The 16,794-nt window shown below is 43.6% G+C and overlaps 1 protein-coding gene across 2 annotated transcripts in view; it reads left to right on the top strand.

The window, feature by feature from the left end:
- Positions 1-16,369, top strand: part of LOC147884836 (serine/threonine-protein kinase ATG1a-like) — a 56,143-nt gene extending 39,774 nt beyond the window's left edge. The window contains exons 8-14 of one of the 2 annotated variants that reach the window (XM_087397293.1): positions 5,749-5,806; positions 5,987-6,393; positions 6,481-6,666; positions 6,757-6,839; positions 6,954-7,254; positions 7,355-7,425; positions 15,901-16,369. In XM_087397293.1, the coding sequence (XP_087253419.1) occupies positions 5,749-5,806; positions 5,987-6,393; positions 6,481-6,666; positions 6,757-6,839; positions 6,954-7,254; positions 7,355-7,425; positions 15,901-16,128 (1,334 nt within the window). In that variant the 3' untranslated portion in view covers positions 16,129-16,369. Of the gene's footprint in view, positions 1-5,748; positions 5,807-5,986; positions 6,394-6,480; positions 6,840-6,953; positions 7,255-7,354; positions 7,426-15,900 lie in introns of both variants that reach the window. The other variant, XM_087397292.1, reaches the window with a different exon arrangement.
- The last annotated feature ends 425 nt before the right edge of the window (positions 16,370-16,794 follow it).

Genomic DNA, 16,794 nt, shown 5'->3' with positions numbered 1-16,794 from the left:
TGACAGCAAATATCTGCAAATTTCTGACCCAAATCAAAGGGCAAATGCAGATCTGACCCAAATGTGACTGTGACAGGCAATGTTCACTGCAAAAACAGCAAATTTGGCAAAAGCCCTAAATTTATTGAGGGCAAATAGGCCAAAAAGAGGGCAAATTCAGAATAGCCCCAAATTTTGCTGAAATTTTGCAAATGTGACCCAATCTGACTCAATGTTTTGCAAATATAACTGAATGTCCTACAATCTGACCCAATGTACTGCAATCTAAACAAGAAATTGCAGAACAAATCCCAAAACTCCAATTTCTTGCAAGAAATTGCAATTAAAGGAGGTGAAAGGAAATGAAAACCCCAAATTTGCCAATGTCCTGCAAAAGCCCCAAATCTGTAGATGACTGCAGTGAGACCAAGGACCTTGTACAGCGAAGGTACGAAACGGCGTATGGTACAGTACGATGTATGGATGGAGTACAACGCAGTGTACGGTACGGCACATGTACAGTTGACGATTGAAGGTACAGTTGACGACGGATGTACGGTGCAGAGTACGAGTACGACGTAGGTCTGCTCACGTATGGTACAGTACAACAGTGCAGGTACAGTTGACGACTGATGTACGGCGCAGAGTACGAGTACGGTGCAGGTCTCCTCACGTACGGAAGGTACTGCGCAGTGTACGTTACATGTATGAAAGGTATGGCGCAGAGTACGACCGAAGGTATGGCGCAGAGTACGGCGATGCAGGATTTCAGTACAACGATGCAACGCGCAGGTACAGCTTCGTGCAGTACGGACGCAGCCACTGAAGATACACCTCGAACAGCCTGGGAATGTGTCGACCAGCAGGGCAGAAAACTTCCAATAAGCTATGGAGGGCTCGAGGCTGAGGAGAGCTGGAGGGCTAGAGCAATCCGTGCTCTGATACCACTGAAGGTACGGGTCAAAGAGAGAGAGAGTGCAGGTACAAGACGAGTCGAAAGAGAAGTCATGTCAAACTTAGATAGATTGAAAAACACAAGTACAAAGTACTTGTACCTAGGCCTAGGACTAAGTGTCCTATGTGGCATAGAAGGCACTAACACTAGAAGTGCCTACACTTATTCCTACAAGGCACATACCATGGCCTATAGGGCATCACTAGAACCACCAAAAGATGGCCTACACCTATATTGAAGAGATATTATAGTGCTATGAGGTTTGCTCCTGTTTAATTTCGCCTAATGCAAAAAATGATGTAATGACGATGTGGCCCATCGCTATCAATCCTTTGTCTTTCCAAGATACCCGACCACATTACGAACATAGATGTAAGCATCTCTAGGCTCAAGATTGATTGGGATGGCTGCATGGCTGACAAAGGGGGGTCATGCTTTTTCCATTGATCCAGCTTTGCCAGCCTACAAAATTCAGGGATAGCAGTTAACGCAGGATAGAGGCACATGACGCAACGCCTCCTTCCCAACCATGCCCTTTGCCGTCCCCGAGGATGGTGTTTGGGAGATGGTGTCTAGCATCATTGCCTGGAACATTTGGGTTGTCCATTGCAGTTTCGTGATGGTGGTGTTAGAGTTTGACATCTCCTAATGTACAGTATGAGTGAGGGCTTCTTGTGGGTGTGCTCGCCCAACGTGAGGTACATCAGGAGAACCATACCAGCTGGGGCCACGTGTATAGCCAGGGTACCACGTTGGATTTAGCCATGTTCAGGGCTGGTTCGGGATGCCAGAGGCTTCGCCAGGGTACAACAGTAGGTCCGGCCAAGGATACGCTGGTACAGCCCTCTTTCGAGGGCTCCTCAGGAGCTGCCTTATGCCACCCAAGTTGCCACTTAGTCTCCAACCTGGTTAACCGACCAGCTTGGCTGGTTAACTCGACCAGACCTGACCTTGTTGGGTCGGGTTAGGCTGGCTTAGGGTTGGTCTAGGTTGGCTTGCATAAGCAGGCCGATTGTAGTGTGTGGGGAATTATTTATAGGACCATCTTTTGTGCATCTTGTGCCAAGGTTTTTTCTTAGTAGTACACTAGGGTTCTTTCCAGATATCAGGTGTTGAAGTCTCTCTCCCTCCTTCTCGCGAGTTTACTGTTTTTACTCTCAGTTTGCTGATCACATTTCGTTGAACTTTCACATGGTATTAGAGCAGCAAAACGAGTAGAACTTGGGACTCCAAGAGCTGGAGGAGCAAGCATCAAGTTTGAGGGACGATTGGAACATGTTGAGGGTGGATTATTCGGAGGAGACAAAGCGAGGAGCTGAAGGCCTCTTTGTGAGAAGAGGCAAGGCAGCAATTGTGTGGATCGACTCTACAGAATACAGATTGTACAATCTTGTTCGGAGAGCCATTGTGGTCACTTGGGATATAATATTTGATGAGCAGGTATAATCCTTAGTTGTGGACCAGCCACCAATTCCTGGAGAGTGAGGAGGCTATGAAGACCAGGACGGGATAAAAAAAGTTGTTGGCGCAAGATACCTTCTTGCCAAAACGAGCACATGATTGCATGTCAAATAAGTTCTTCCTGGATGTGATGTGTTTGGATGCACCGCTATCACAATATCACGTGTCTGCAGTTTCATTGACACTGAATGTGCGTGAATCCCAAGAGACATCATAACTGCATGCGAAGATCCCAATCATGATCTACAAGATTTGCTGAGGCATCATCTTTTCCTGCATCTGTGGCCAAAGAGCCTACAATAGCCATACCGACTCTTTCTTCTTCTCTTTTGCAATGCTCTTTTGGCATTCACATGAATCAAATGACCTGGCTTTTACCAATAGTGGCATCTGCGTTCCTCTTAGGCTTTTCAGCATCCTTTCGGTCCAAGAAGTATGACCAGCATCATGTTTGGCTGATGGTTTCTTCTGCCCTTTTCTTTCACAGCAAAAGCTTGCTCCACCATGCACCCTTATTGAAATTCTCTTTCTAGTCTGCTCTTCTTGCAAATAAAAGTCTCACACAACTCTTGAAAGGTGGCAGGGTTGGGATTTTTTGCCCCTCATGGACAAATTGCGTGATGTATAACAAGAAAGATAGAAATCTTGTAGGGAGTTTAGTGTAGTAGAGATAAGCTGCAAATCTGGTACGACTTCATCAATATTCAGAAGTTGTTCATGCAAATCTTGAGTCTTTGTAACATGGTTTGCAATCGTCATTCATATGTACCAATTTAAGCTCTCTTTTCAGAAATAAGACTCTTTCCTCCTTAAGTGCTTGATACATTGCTTCCAAAATATTCCAAGTACTTTTCGAAGGCTGGCAGGATAGAATTGAGGTATAATTGATCTCTTCATTGCAAGTGAAATCAAAGACAAAGCTTGCGCATCGTGTGCATCCCATCTTCTTTGATCTTGAGTGATAGCAACGGTGCTTGTGCTTCTCGCGGAGCTTGTTGCCCCTGCCCAGAGCCCCCCCTCCCCTTCTTTTAAAAAATAAAAATAAATCCCTCTTTCCTTGCTGTGGAGGAGTGCTTGGGACAATATGACTGGGATACCAGCAACAAAGTACGAAAGTCTCTTGGCAACCAAAAGATTTTTAACCATAAAGCTCCACAGAGAATAGTTGGTGCCATTCACTAATCCTCCTTGGCAAGCACGGCAAAAACATCCATTGGATTTTGGGCCATCTCAAGCAAGTGCACAAATAAGACAACCTTTGACAAGTTCACATACTGTGAACACAATGCACAATAAACCAAATGCTTATGCATCTCAAAAATCTGTCCCAAATTGTCACAACCAGACGGCAAGGGTTGCCTGTTTGAACAGTCCCAAAATTGTGTGATGCAAAACAGCAAGTTCTCCACAAATGTGACCGAATGGCATCTCTAGAGGTGCTCAAGACAATTGTCTTCTCCGCCTGAGAAAAAACACAGACTTCTCAACCTCTATAGGGCTGTAAACATTCAAAACAAGTCTGTAAATGACTGTTTTAGACCACACTTACAGTAGTTTCTATAACTGTACCAAAACAGCAGAAAATGCTGTTCAAACAGATAAGAATTGCGCCAAAAGAAGCCTGAAAGGTGGTTGTAGCAATAACAGGTTCAGGAGCTCCAAAAGCAGCAAGAAAATCAGTCGACCTTCTGAAAAATAGATCCAGAATGTCCCAAACAGCTCCCAGCAGAGTCGTCCAGCAAGAGAACAGAAAAACTGGTCTGAAATGCTGCAGTGTCAAAACAGGGACGACCTGTCCAGGAGCAGCTGTTGCAACTGCTATTTTCATCAAATAGTAGTTGCACAGCTATGGGACAGCTTTAGATACCTGCAGGAAGAGGCGCACTGCTGTGCATGTGAAAAACCAGCTCTGAACTGGCATTGAAACTGCTCCAAAACTTGACGATTTTTGCTGTAGGTGACTTGAGGGGAGGTGCATGGGAGCAAGGGGCAGCCTGCTCTGATATACTCAATTGCTACTTGGCAGGCTGGAAGTGGTCAGAGCCTAGCAAGGCCAGGTCGGGCAACATGTGGCCTGGTTGGCAGTCAACTGCAGCTGTCAGGTCAGTATGTAGACCACAGAATGCATCAGCCCTTCAACAGCCCTATCCCTATGCAAAGGGACATTCTCCCCTCATTCCAGCATCCTGATTCCCCTAGTAGCAACAATAGAAGCACGCCCACCAATCTGCACAGTGTCTTCAACAGACCCTGTCAATGCAGTTGTACCATCTTGCTGCACGGACTGTCTTGCAACGTCAAAGTACCAAAGCTCAAGGGACCAAAGCAGGCATGCCATAGCTCTGCATCTGTTGTAGCATGCATAGTGGTAACTGAGCATGCATCATGTGCCAGTCTCTCATATATCTGTCCAGCCTATAAAGTAGTCCCTTCGCGTAGCAAAAGATTGCACTTTTTCTAGGCATGGCAGACACATTAACAAAAAGTCCCTTCTTTCCTTTGTTTTCTTGCTTGTTTTACTAATAAATATTAATTTGGAAGTTGGATATAGTCTAGCCATATAAAGGTATATGTACTACTTAACGCTCTTGGAATGCAATTCCACTATTTTTGGAAAAATTGTCAAAGCTCAAGAGATGCAGCTTGTATAGGCTGTAAGTTGCACAAATACGCCTTCCATGCTGAACTTTTGGACATTTGATCCACTCAAGAGAAGGCTTGTAATATTGATATGGTGGTGCGTAACACTGCACTGTTTTCTTGTACATGATGAGTGTGGACATGGTATTGAACTTGTACTGATATGTACTTTGTCAACAATGTCCTAGAGAACGTATAGTCGAGGGCTTGGACTATAGTTTATCATCTTTAGTGAGGACATTGCTTTAAATGCTCTCTTATGTGTATATCTGAAGAATTTGCCAATGTCTTTTGAGTTATTCCGTACACTGAGGGTTCCAGTTGTATATTACTCAGAATGGTTGTGTTATTGTACTTTAGTAGTTGGATCCTCCCTGAGAGAGTAGATTAAGGCAGCTGAAAGCAGCTGAACAGCAAACCTGGCATAACAGCTTATGCAAAGACTGGGAGGAATTTGGGCAAGTTCTGCTCAAATTTCAGGATAATGTTAACCTTTAGGACAAACGTTCTATTGAGTAGCCATACTTTGGACTGCCAAGATAAGGGACTTTGCTGGTAAAATCAACAATAAAGCAAATACTTACCATTTCCAGTATCATATTTGTGTAACAAGTGTTTGAAATCATTTTGTTGTTTCCTTCTGCAGCACCTTTCCTGTGCTCTTTTCTTCAGACATTGTGGAGGTCTAAGGTACTTGCTTGTGTTTTTTGTAGTTGAACGTCTTTCATTTGAGGAATTCTTCAATCACAGCTTCATTGCACAGCCAATCAGGTGATTCACTTGAACACTGTATCTCTTTGACGTTTGAAAAAATTTCAGAGGTTCTATGAGTGAATGGTGTGTGTGCATTTCTGTTTGCTCTGCCGATTGGCAGCATGCTTGATTCCATAACTTTAATGTAAGGGAAATGTGACAGTTTGCAGAGCTAAGTTCCGGTTGTTTGATTTTCAGGCGTGAACCTGGATTATTGAGCACCCCCATTTCTGAAGAAAAACCTTTCAATTCCACTACATCAAAAAGTTCACAAGAAGATTCATTGCCCTTTCTTCTTGATGATGAGCCACAAACTCTCTCATCCTCTCCGTCCAGTTTGAAATATAACATGCTCGGAGTCTCCCCTTCTTTCAGTTTCTTGCAAAGCCCTGGGGAGAGGACTATTGGTAGAAGTCCTGCCGAGAAGAGAGATGTTTTGGGGAAGGAAAAAGGGGGCAGCTTTAGTCCTTCAATGACAGGAAGAGAAATATATAATAAACACCGTGTAGACACAAGCTTCAGCTCTGAGAAGGGATCAGGGAGCAAGCCAATCGCTGCTGAAGGAGATTTAGAGCAAGAATCATTTCTAACAAGCTCTTCAAAAGGTTTTTACAGTGCTTTTACTCTCCTTTATATGCATGAATGATATAAATAGGATTATTATTGACTTCGCACACTTGTTTCTGTTTTAGGGGCTTTGATGGACTCAATGGAATGCCTTGAAAGAGAATATGTTCTTGTAAATGTACCGCTTACATCCACCGATACAATTTCTTCATGTGCAAGCGATCATTCTACATATATTGGACATCCATCATCCTGCAAGAATCCTCAGACAAGCGCTGCTGTAAATGTGCCAATGCCTAAAGCTTCTCGAGGTACTGCTTTGGGAATTATGGATAGCAACAATAGCCCCTGTTCCCCATCTGCACTTTCTCAGGATTCACTGGACTCTGCTGGTGTAGCAGACGTATCATCAATTCATCCTCCCAAAAGAATACATTCTTTGCACAAGTATGCTCAAGTTATTGCAGAAGTGGCAAATGACAAGGCAAGCTCTCTATTTTGAAATTTATCATTTGCACAGTGATTTGTGGTTTTAATAGAATGAAATTGGAAAAGCATTTATCTTCGGTTTCTTATGAAACGTTCTTTATATGTCTAGCTACATGCAGGGCAACAATTAGAAGCCTTCTCAGTGCAGTTGGTCTGTTTAGCAGTTTGGAAGGAAGCATTGAATGTCTGTCGGAAATGGGCTAATACGTCATCAGGGTGTGATTCACATGTAAGAGACGAGATAGGAAGCATGGATACTGAGGACAGCCAGAGTAGCAGGCTCTCTTTGCCATTTTTAGAGACATTCCATGAAGGTGGAGCAGAAGCAGCTTGTTCACATTTAGAGCAAAAGTTCTTTTTAGCAGTGGAGCATGCTGAAAAGTTTGCTCCTCATTTGTACTCTTTAGAAGGTACGTATGTTTGACATTTGTTATATGAATTTCATGTCAAAATTTGGGTATGAGGGTACTGGCGAAACTTTTTTAAGTGGGTGTGGCCAAACCATGGCAGGTAACGTGGAAATTCCGGATGCTCTGGAAATTATATTTGAGACTGCTCTGACAACAGGAAGAAAAGCTGCTGTAAGTGTGTTGGCCAACTAATTTGGATTCCATATGAAAACATGTTTTGTTTAGAGTCCTAAGGATACTATGTTCACATCACCATCAAGAAAAGAAGAAGACTGTTTGCAAGTCTGCAAGAACCCTGCTGGATGAAGCTCAAGCTTTATTGAAACAATACTATAGAGTTGCAATGAAAGTTGCACACTTTCCCTTGGAATATCCATTTGCAGCCAATATCACCTTGTAGTTATCAATGCACCTGGCTGATTTTTTCCCTTTTCTAGTTGCAATGAAAGTTGCACACTTTCCCTCGGAATATCCATTTGCAGCCAAACTCAACTTGTACTTATCAATACACCTGGCTGATTTTATTTTTTAAAATGGAAACCTCCTTGCATCTAATCACTTGCTTTTAGGTTGATCCCAAATATGGTCTTTTATTATTGCATCCATTTCTTGTTTCATTGCATTTTTCCAGGTTACATGTTGTCAGCCCATGTGAATGATTGGGGGTCATAACCAGCTGGAACAAGCAATATAAGTTTTCTGTTTGCACTTTCTTTCTGATGTTGCAACCTGGCTGTGTATTGTACTCAAGGAGTGGTTGGATTTTGGAAACTTGCTAGTTCAAATTGGATCTCTTCGTGGAGGCTGTTTTTGCTAATTCAAATTTTGCAGTGGCTATCCTTGCTAAGTTTGCTGCTGTCCCAAATCCTGTTTTCATTCCCTAGATCTCTCTCTCTCTCTCTCTCTCGTCTGCAAGTTATATGGCTATATAGGGTTCAACCACCTTTCTTGGTGAAATTTTCAAACCTTTGTATTTCAAACGTCATCATTTACCTTTCTTCTGTGAGTCTCCTTCAGGATTGAGATGGCATTTTCAGCCTCCGCCTTGGTTCTTTATTAGCTCATTTTGAGCCGTTTTTTCCTCATGCATTGCATGATGTACTTGTGCATTTGAGCTTGCTCTCGTGGTTTTCATTCATACTTAATGAAGTAATTTTCTTGCAAAAAAAAAAAAAAACGCCATCAAATATTTGACTTTTTTGGAGTCTCCAAAATGTGTGTTTTTCAAACTTTCGAAAAACCTTAAATGTGTTTAATTGTAACCATATATATATATATGTGTGTGTGTGTGTGTGTGTGTGTGTTTAATTGTAACCATGTATATGTATTGTGTGTGTGTGTGGGGGAGGTGGCACATTACTAATTGACAGATTTCTAAGCATGCCTTGTACCATTGCCACCCCTGCCACCTTTTTGACATCATTCATGACACGCAGGCCAATTTCGTTCAGGAGCGTAGTATCCTAGACGACATCTTGACCTTTTAGGAGCTGGTGGATTGGGCTCGGGAGGAGACGCAACCTCTAGCTATCTTTCTCTTGGATTTCGAGAAGGCATAGGATAGGGTGGAGTGGTCCTTCTTGAAGGAACTATGCACAGATTGGGCTTTTTAGGTAGATGAATGAGAGGGGTCGTAGCTCTTCATGCAGGGAGCTCTAGTCAAGTGCTTATTAGTTGTCACACGGGAGAGGCCTTTTCTCTTTCCTGTTCAGTACGATTGGGTTGGCCCCTTCTTTTTCCTTTTCGTAGCTGAGGCACCCAGTTATCTTTTGTGCTCTCAGGCTGCAGGCTTGACCGAGATGAGGCTTCTGATTCAGCAGCAGGAGTTGTTGGATTCAGAGTTCGCAAATGATTTGGCCCTTTATGTGGAGGGATCAACAGCGAGCCTGGAGACGTTCAGGGGGCCCTTGCCAAGCCTCCAGGGCTCAGATCAACTGGACCAAATCTATAGGTTCTTTCACAGGGACAGAGGAGGTCTAGGTTGTCCGAGATTGGGGGAATAGCCTTTGGCTTTTGGTGGATTCTGTGGGGGCAGATAGCGAGGTACCTTGGATGCCAGGTGGGTATTGTTATTTCAGAAGAGCAACAGATTGCCCAATGTAGCTAAACTAGCCTACAGCATGCTAGTTTAACCCTAGTTTCACAACCTAGGCATGCAGGAATGACAGCAGCTGACAGTAGAAGGAAGGACAGCAAGTAAACAGTAGAATCCATGTGCATAATCTCCAAAGTACCTAGAATCACGTGTATAATTCCCAGCTTATGATGGGCTGCACAAGCAACATGCTAGGAAGGGTATTCCGAGTCTAGGAGGGCAAGTCCTAGTTTAGGTCAATTCAGTCCAGCCAAGAGCAGTGAGGCTCAGCTAGAAATGAACGAGCATTAGATTCCATTTCATGAATGGATGTGAAAGATGAGTACAAAGTACAGCAATAGCCACTCTAGGATGCCACGTGGCAACATTAGGCTTTCCTCTAAAATAGTACTTATTTACAAATCCATTTACAGATAGAAGTTACTAAGTAAATTTGATCTTTGCTACAATCCACCCTGCCCAAAGAAAATTTGCCCTTAAATTTGCAAGGGAGTTGTAACATGGAATGACAACCGTGCAAGTGGCAATGAGTCCAACTGCGTCTCTTGGTAACAATGAACCACCATTGGCTGGCTCCTGGACACTCCATAGCCTTATGGAAAATCTGTCATTGCTCCCCTCATAGAGCCAGGAACAGCTTCCCAAGTGACCTCCATTGTGCACTGATTTATTTGAAACAACTCTGCCTCTATGACTGTGACAGCTTCCCAAGTGACCTCTATGACTGTGACAGCCTGCTACCCTTATTGCATCTACTGGAACAAGTCCATCTGAACACTCTGTAGAAACCACTGATGAGCTCTTTTGAAATCTCCAATTTCTTTGGGTCTGTATCTGCTGGATCATCATGAATCTCAGATATTGTTCCATGGATGTATCAAGGCACCTTGAGATGGTGTCTCATATTGACCTGCCTCCATTGTTGTTTCTGTTCCAGCAGATGTACTGAATGGAAATTTTGATGATAAAGGTACATGAACAGTTGCATAGATAGTATCAATACCTGTCGTACACTGTGAGTTCAGTTGCAATCCCAAACTGTAGATGATGGTGTCAAAAACGGGCAATAGTGGGAGCTCAGCCTTTGAGGACTGGAAAATCCTATCCATATCTCAAACGGAACACAGGAGGGTTCCCTAATGATGTATATACTTCCATAGCTGCATCATGAACATGTCGACATTCACTGTCCTCCACATTCTACCATGATGTTGCAATGTTTGGCACAGCACCAGCATCTAGAGCATCTTTAAAAAAAAGGGGGGTGAGGCCTGCTGATTACTCAACTTAGAAGTAGTAACAAAATCCTTACTTTTCCTGTGACTGCCTTCTGGAAAATCTTTTGCATCTTCCACATCTAGATTCTTCAAAGGTTCACTCTCTAGTCCGTATCCCTCACTTTTCCGCTAACAATCCTGTTTTAAGTCACATTTTTTTGTTCCCTCCCAATACACACACTTCAGCATTATCAGAATCTTTCTTAGCAAGAGAATGGGCACATTGCTTGATAGGTCTGAGTTTTGGTAGCGTTTAATTGAGGACTGCCAAGCAGATCCTTGTTCCTACAATCTCCTGTCTTGACAGCTTATGTGGAGACCTGTCTCTAGCAGCTGCTGAATACATGTTTGCTGGTCCTTCTAGCTGTTGTATAATGCAGCAAAATCTACCCTGGGGAGTAGAACATGTATTATAAGAATCTTCTCAATAGGATGCAGACGTATTTCTATTATCTTCTGTGAAGGCTGTCAAGCACCCTGAGAAATAACAGTTGTGTAAGGCATTTGCTCTTTACATGTGGTGGAATAACTATTTCTTGCCCAGCTGGAGGATCAAAGAGCAACACTGTTTCTAGTGCCATCAACAACTGAGAGACTTTCTAGGCCAAAGGCTTGATTGATCTCATGGTGATCTGATGCATCACTAGAGCTTAGAATTTGATTCTCCTTAGCCTCTAGGATCGGCCAACCAGCTACCATTTTGTTGGAGTCTGGCAGACTACCACTCCTTTAGCAGAAGATGAATAATAGTTTTCAAAGCTTCCAAGTTGGACAAGCTTGCACGTTTTGAGCTACATATTGCAAAGGAAAATTCTCCTTTACTGCACTTAGACCCTCAGCTCCAATGGAGTCAGTACTAATCCATAAGGCTCAATTTCCCTCAATTGTATATCTGGTAGTAAGGCGTCATGAACAACCCTTCTCGTAGGTTCCTTCAAATTCAGGATATGACTATGTTCCAATAGTGCCTCCTTCACTAGTTGCAAATCATTTGAGCTGCCTGCCCTATTGACTTGCCTTGATGCTAGACTCTCATCATCACTGACAACTTCTGATTGCTTGTATCAGCACTGTTAGCTTGACAGGTCTGTTCATAGTGCTCTGCTTGTTGATCAGTAAATAAGCCTGGCTGGCAGGGGTATTGCACAGGTTATGTGGTTCAGATGAGTAGTGCAATTCCTTCCCCAGATCTAACTTCTTTTGATGATCCTTCTCCAACCAGTCCAAGTCTTGGTTTTCCTGAATCTGAAAAGCTTGCTCCACCTGCACTTGTGGTAGCAAAGACACCTGGTCTCTCTGTACCTTGGAAGGATTCTGTTAACCAGTCAACGTGCTCAAGGTGTCCTAATCTGGAAGAGCCCTGAGGGATGCTGTACATGGGCATCTGATATCAATAGAACACCCTTTTTGCCACGTTGCTCTTGCATAACACTTAGTCTCGGGTACTGTTGCTGGAGAAGTACTGTAAAGCCAGGGCTTTGAATTGAAGCACTACCATGAGATTTAAGACAATTTTCAGGATGAGAATGCTGTAAGAGCATTAAGCCTTGTTGCTCAAAGAACACACCAGGGACAAGGATCATTTTTGCTTGTGTTGCAGCCAAAGAGCTTACATTTATTACCAACTAGAAGTTCTATTAGTAAACTGGCATTGTACAACTCCCCACTCTCAGCAATGATGTCAGCATCGGAATTTGAGTCATCCTCTCTGGTCTGCTCAATAGGCTTTTTCCTTCATGGACCTGGCTCCTATTGAGCTGATCAAGCTTTCTGTTCATGGTGGCAAAGGAGTTCTGCATTCTTAAACCATTGGCCCTAATCTCCATGGTCATCTCTGTGAGCACCTGTGATATAGGGTATAGATATCCATTAGTATTCTGCTGCTGGGCATGAGATACTTGCACATGTGAAGTGCCATCTGTAGACTCCTGTCTGCAACCACCAGGGGTTTCAGCATTTTCAACGCTATTAACTTGGACTCCCCCCACTGGAGCCAATACCCAATCTGGTAGTATCCATCACAAAATCATCCTCAAGAAGGGAATCAAATACTCCCATAGGCTGCTTCTTAGACTGATTGTCAGGCCTCCTTGCATGCATGTTTATAATCCAAATCAATCTAGATTTGAGGACACTGTTTTCGACACTGTCTATGTCTGAGCCATGAGTTCACTGTCAACACACTGTAAAAACAGAGTCTGCAGTTTGTTTAAAAGCACTGTTTGAACATTGAATGGAAACACTGTTTAGCATTTAGGAACACTGTTGAACAATGGATTCTCTGCCAAAGCACTGTGTAGAGACATTGTTTGATCACTGTAGAATCACTATTTGAAAGGACTCAGTCTGAGTAGTCTATGCCACTGTCACGCAAATGCTAATCACAGCTGGCTGATTTAGCTGCCCAAATGCAATAAAAGCCCCAATTTAATTTAGAACAGAGAAGCTCCAAATTCCAGGGTTTATAGGTAGAAAAAGCCTGAAACCAAGCTATGATGTAGAAAAGGGGCAGATGAACCCTGATGGCAATCAGACCTGGTATAGATGTTGCTGGACTCACTGGATTTAATCAGAACAGAATTCGAGGCTATAAGTGTCCAGATCACAGCATAATTGGATAGTTGCTTATGTCAAGTAAGCTAGCAATTTTGACCCAATTGAGCTCAGATGATTTCCAAACGTGATGCAGAATTTTCTTTTCGTCGCGGATGTCATGGTTGGGTGGTTAGCTAGCCTGCACCCATCTTTGTTGTTTCCATGGTTGTTTCTCTGTGCTTGTTTTGTGGGCCTCGGTTTTCAGGAGCCTGGGGGCCATGTCACCGGGCCGCGATAGATTTCTGCAGAGAGGTAGGCTCAGGCTCAAGAGCACATGCTCCAATTATGAGAATGAATTGACAAGATTTTCCTTACAAAATCCCCTGAAAAGTGCTCTGATACCAATGTAGGTGAACTATGCTAGTTTAACCCTAGTTTCACAACCTAGGCATGCAGGAATGATAACAATTGACAGTAGAAGGAGAGGACAGCAAGTAAATAGTAGAATCCATGTGCATAATCTCCAAGTACCTGAAATCACGCGTAGAATTCCCAGCTTGTGATGGGCTGCACAAGCAATAGGCTAGGAAGGGTATTCCTAGTCTAGGAGGGTAAGTCCTAGTTCAGGTCAATTCAGTCCATCCAAGAGCAGTGAGGCTCAGCTAGAAATGAATGTGCATTAGATTGCATTTCATGAATGGATGTGAAAGATGAATACAAAGTACAGCAAGGGCCTACTTTATGGGTCTAGGCCTGGACAAAATACATCTATGCTTATGGGATAGCCACCCTAAGGGTGGATGCCACGTGGCAACATTAGGCTTCCCCACTAAAAGACTACTTATTTACAAAGCCATTTAGAGGCTAACTAGAATAGAAGTTACTAAGTAAACTTGTCCTTTGTTACACCCCTCAGTTCTAGGGAGTGTTCGGCGCAAGCTCCTGTATTGGAGCTTGACCAAACCTTCCCTAGTAGGCAGAGCTTTAGTGGCCAACCAAGTCCTTCTTGCCACGGCCTGGTACAAAGCCTCCTGTGGGTGCTTTCATAGGGGATGCATAGGGCAGCTCAGGCATTCGGTACGCTACTGCTTATGGGCCGGATCGGGTGACACGAGGAATACCGGAGCCAAAGCTGCATGGCAGACATTGATCATGCCACAAGCATGAAGAGGCTTGGGCATCATTGATCTGGAGATGCAGAGCAGAGCTCTCCTAGGTAAGCTACTTGTGCGTGGTCTCACCCCAGGTGCAGAGCCCTGGAAGCTTCTCCTTGAGCAGGGCTTCTCAGGAATACCCCACGCATAGGTGGTCAGAGGCAACACTCTTAGCAGTGGATCTTTTCTGAGGCCCTTTTCACGGGGAAAGGCTCCCCATTGATGCGTAGCCTCTACAGGGTTTAGCAGAGACTGGCAGGAGGCCTCATTCAGGCTCGACTGCGCTGCATGGAGGAGTTTGAGTGCCAGCCCCTTATTGGGCACTCAAAGGTCCGAGATCTGGATGAGTGACTTTTGTCATTCATAAGGCCTGCCCAAAATGTAAAACAAAGGAGGTAGTGAATGGAGAGAGAGACGGAATGACAATAACAATGAGGGGCCCCAAGTCTTGAATGCTCACTGCCAAACTCGTCTCAAAGTCATTAGTGCACTTAACTCCCACTTGACTGCAGCCAATCAAAGCATCACACCTATTTTAGAAGCAAATAAATCCTAAAAATTCCGAATTTCTACTTTACAAAATGAGAACGATTGCTAAGGCTGCCCAGAGGGCAGCCCAAAAAAGCATAAATGCTCATCCTTAGGCTTCTTTTGTAAATCATGCCAGTCCCCATTAAGGACATGAATGGCATCATCACCACTGAAGGACATCTCACCGCTGACATCTGTCAGCACTCTCCTAGCCATCCATACATGCATCCATATGTGGGCTTCACATCTCCATGGGCATGAGCATATGGCTGTCCGAAGCGTGCGTGTAATGTACCAAACGGAGGCATAGTGGCTTCATCACCAAGGCCATGAGCCATAGCTTACTGCTGCAAATATTACCCTAATTGCAACATGAGCTTGCTGCTCATGTTATAGCTGGTGGCTCATTCAAAGGCATAACGTGCTCAATACGCTCAGCTCTAAACATGTATTGTGAGAAATAATTGCTTGACTGAGCATAGATTGATTGAAATACATTACTGGAGGGCTCTTGACTGCATTTCTTGTCATGGGTCAGTTTTCTAACGGTTGGCTCATGGGTGTGAATGACATCTTTTATAGAATTGAACTGTGTCACCAAACCATTGGTGGACGGTAGGCAGAAAGGTTGGGACATGCCTTTCATGCCACAGACTGGTGAATAAGTCACTCTCAGGGATGCTCATGCTGTACTGATTATTTGGCCTGGATGCCTGGGTTGATAGGCAAACAATAGCTCTTGGTGCATTTTTGGATCTCCAGTATAGAAGACAGGGCTGCATGCATCCCTGTTACTTCATGTGTGGTTGGTGACGTAGTAAGTAATTAGATGCTGTCTTCCCTTAAATCTTCCCGGAGATGGATTTTGTGTGCAAAAATGGCCCCTCTTCTCATTAGTAAGCTATTTATGTGCTTCTTATGCTTGGTATTTTTTCAAGTTCTGTAGAACTGATATCGAGGACATTTAATGATTCAATAAAAGTCTGGTAATAATGTTAACAATCATTTTGACGGAGGTGGTGTTTCTGATTGTTTGTGACTGCACTGTATGCAGGTGGATGAGCTCATGGAAAATATGGCTAGTGCAACAATGGCTTATTCTAAAGCAGCAACTTTGTTGCATTTTCTTCTTGTTGAAGCTTCATCATTGCCTTTGACTCCACGTCTGGTTTTAAGCCCTGCAGATGGGCGACGTCTTTGTCAGTATATCGAGATTCTTATAACACGGCAAAGCCAATGCGCTGCTCAGAGCATGGATCTTCAGCAGCAGCATGAATCATGAATTTCTCAACAGAACTTGAAACCATTTCATTATACAGGCTCTGTGTACGTGTCTAATGTCTTGCCTGTTCGATTGAGCAGGTTGAGACAGTAAAACTACACAGTATTTATTCTCAAAAACAGGCAGTTGTAATTAAAGAATTTGACTCCATGGCAGCTCTCAACTTGTAAATTTGTATAAAAGGAGAGCTCCCATACCTGTAAATTGTAATTTTCTGTTGTTGGATATGATATTGTTGAAGAAATAGATAAATAAATTATCTATCTATCTTGCATTACTTATAAGTTGTTACATAGGGAAGATATGGCCCAAAGGCTCACAAAAGTAAGAGCATTTAATGCTTACAAAACTGCCCAAAGGTCTCTCAGAGCATGACTTAGCATTTCAGAACATGACTAACCATTTCATTCAGCCGAAACTGCTTTTCGCGATGCTGTTACAAGAGGTAGAAACAAAGGAACACGAGCAGCGCTTGATGCCCAATGGAAAGGTCCCAAAAACAATCGTGGATCTCGTAGTCCTAGAGCAACCATTTTCTCAGTGCGGGTGCCAGTTTGGGCTGCAATGAGCTTCTTGAGGTCAATCACGAACTGCCAGACGGCAGGAAAGTTGCCATCAAGACGTTGGAGAGAGAAGGGCAGGGTCAGAAAGAGTTTTGTGCCGAGG

Source organism: Dipteris shenzhenensis, chromosome 26, assembly GCF_047967505.1.
Source record: "Dipteris shenzhenensis isolate YYH24624 ecotype China chromosome 26, Dip_SZ_1.0, whole genome shotgun sequence".
In the NCBI taxonomy this organism is placed as follows: Eukaryota; Viridiplantae; Streptophyta; class Polypodiopsida; order Gleicheniales; family Dipteridaceae; genus Dipteris; species Dipteris shenzhenensis.
Note: the sequence above shows the minus strand (reverse complement) of the source record. Positions and strands in the feature narration are given on the sequence as shown.